This window comes from Lycium barbarum, chromosome 1 (genome assembly GCF_019175385.1).
Source record: "Lycium barbarum isolate Lr01 chromosome 1, ASM1917538v2, whole genome shotgun sequence".
Taxonomy (NCBI): Eukaryota; Viridiplantae; Streptophyta; class Magnoliopsida; order Solanales; family Solanaceae; genus Lycium; species Lycium barbarum.
In genome coordinates, this window is record NC_083337.1 from 130,811,543 (window position 1) to 130,812,866 (window position 1,324).

The following is a 1,324-nucleotide window of genomic DNA, read 5'->3' on the forward strand; positions in this document are numbered from 1 at the left end:
CGACATGGCAGTTTACGGGCCGTATACCACTTTACGGTCCGTATTTCATTTTACGTGCAACTGGCCAAAATGCAGATCTGCAATTTTTCCACATTTTCAGAGCCTATAATTATTCATTATGGGGCATAACCTATCTCTTATTGCCATTGCCTTCGGAATCTTACTTAGGGTTGTCAAATGTTATTTCTTACTCGTGAAAATATCGAATACTCGTACTTCTCACTAGTTCATTCACTTGCGTACCAACGGAAAATTTTCCGAGGTGTAACAGGAACCTTCTTAACACTTGTATAATACTTCATTAACCATGCAATAGGCTCTATAGCAGCCCTTTAAAACATCACAACATAACATTAGCTCAATTATAGCGGAACCTTTCCGAACACGACTTACGTTTCGCTCCCTTCAACAAACTAAACTTCACATATTCGTAGAACTTCGAAATCTTATTGTATGCACCTCAATCTATCTAATCCTTCACTTAACCTCGTAGGGATTGCATAATCACCTTAAGCTCACATTATCCTATCCACAAGGCAACACATACGTAACATTCATGCTAGCCAAGAAAATTCTCTGAGCTGGATACTACTGGATAAAAATGGAAAATAATTGCTGCAAGTTTGTGAAGATATGCCATCAGTGCCCAATTCATGGAAATTTAGTCCAAGTTCCACTGAGTGAGCTCAATGATATGAGTTCATCATGGCCCTTCGTCGCTTGGGGTATGGATGTCATTGGACCCATCAAACCCACCGCTTCAAATGGGAATCGATTCATTCTAGTAGCCATTGATTACTTCACCAAGTGGGTAGAAGCAATGTCACTTAAATCAGTGACAAAGAAAGTAGTGGCCAAATTTGAGAGGAACAATATCATATGCCGATTCAGCATACTTGAGTCCATCATAACTGACAATAGAGCAAATCTGAACAGCCACTTGATGAAGGACATCTGTGGACAATTCAAAGTCACTCATAGAAATTCAACAGCTTACAGGCTGCAGATGAATGGAGTCATAGAAGCAGCCAACAAGAATATCAAGAGGATATTGAAAAAGATGACGGATAACTACAAAGGGTGGCATGAACAATTACCATGGCCAGGACTTCAACAGAGGTGACACCATACTTACTAGTTTATGGCACTGAAATAGTCATACTGTCACACCCCACCCTAGGTAAGGCATGATTGGCACCCGACACCTTGCGGAAACCAAGCGAACCATCTTACAACTCATATCCTCTATGTCTCGAATGGGAACAATAAGATCAAGAGGCTAAATATGAACATAATAATATCATGCATAAGTATATGTACAATA

The 1,324-nt window shown here is 39.9% G+C and overlaps 1 protein-coding gene across 1 annotated transcript; it reads left to right on the forward strand.

The window, feature by feature from the left end:
* The first annotated feature begins 601 nt into the window (after positions 1-601).
* On the forward strand, positions 602-1,123 carry LOC132614153 (uncharacterized). Its single transcript, XM_060328537.1, has one exon. The coding sequence runs from the start codon at positions 602-604 to the stop codon at positions 1,121-1,123; it is 522 nt and encodes a 173-aa protein (XP_060184520.1).
* Positions 1,124-1,324: the final 201 nt, after the last annotated feature.

Excerpts from the sequence above, each read along its gene's own strand:
- LOC132614153 (XM_060328537.1), top strand. The coding sequence starts at position 602 with ATGGAAAATAATTGCTGCAAGTTTGTGAAGATATGCCATCAGTGCCCA.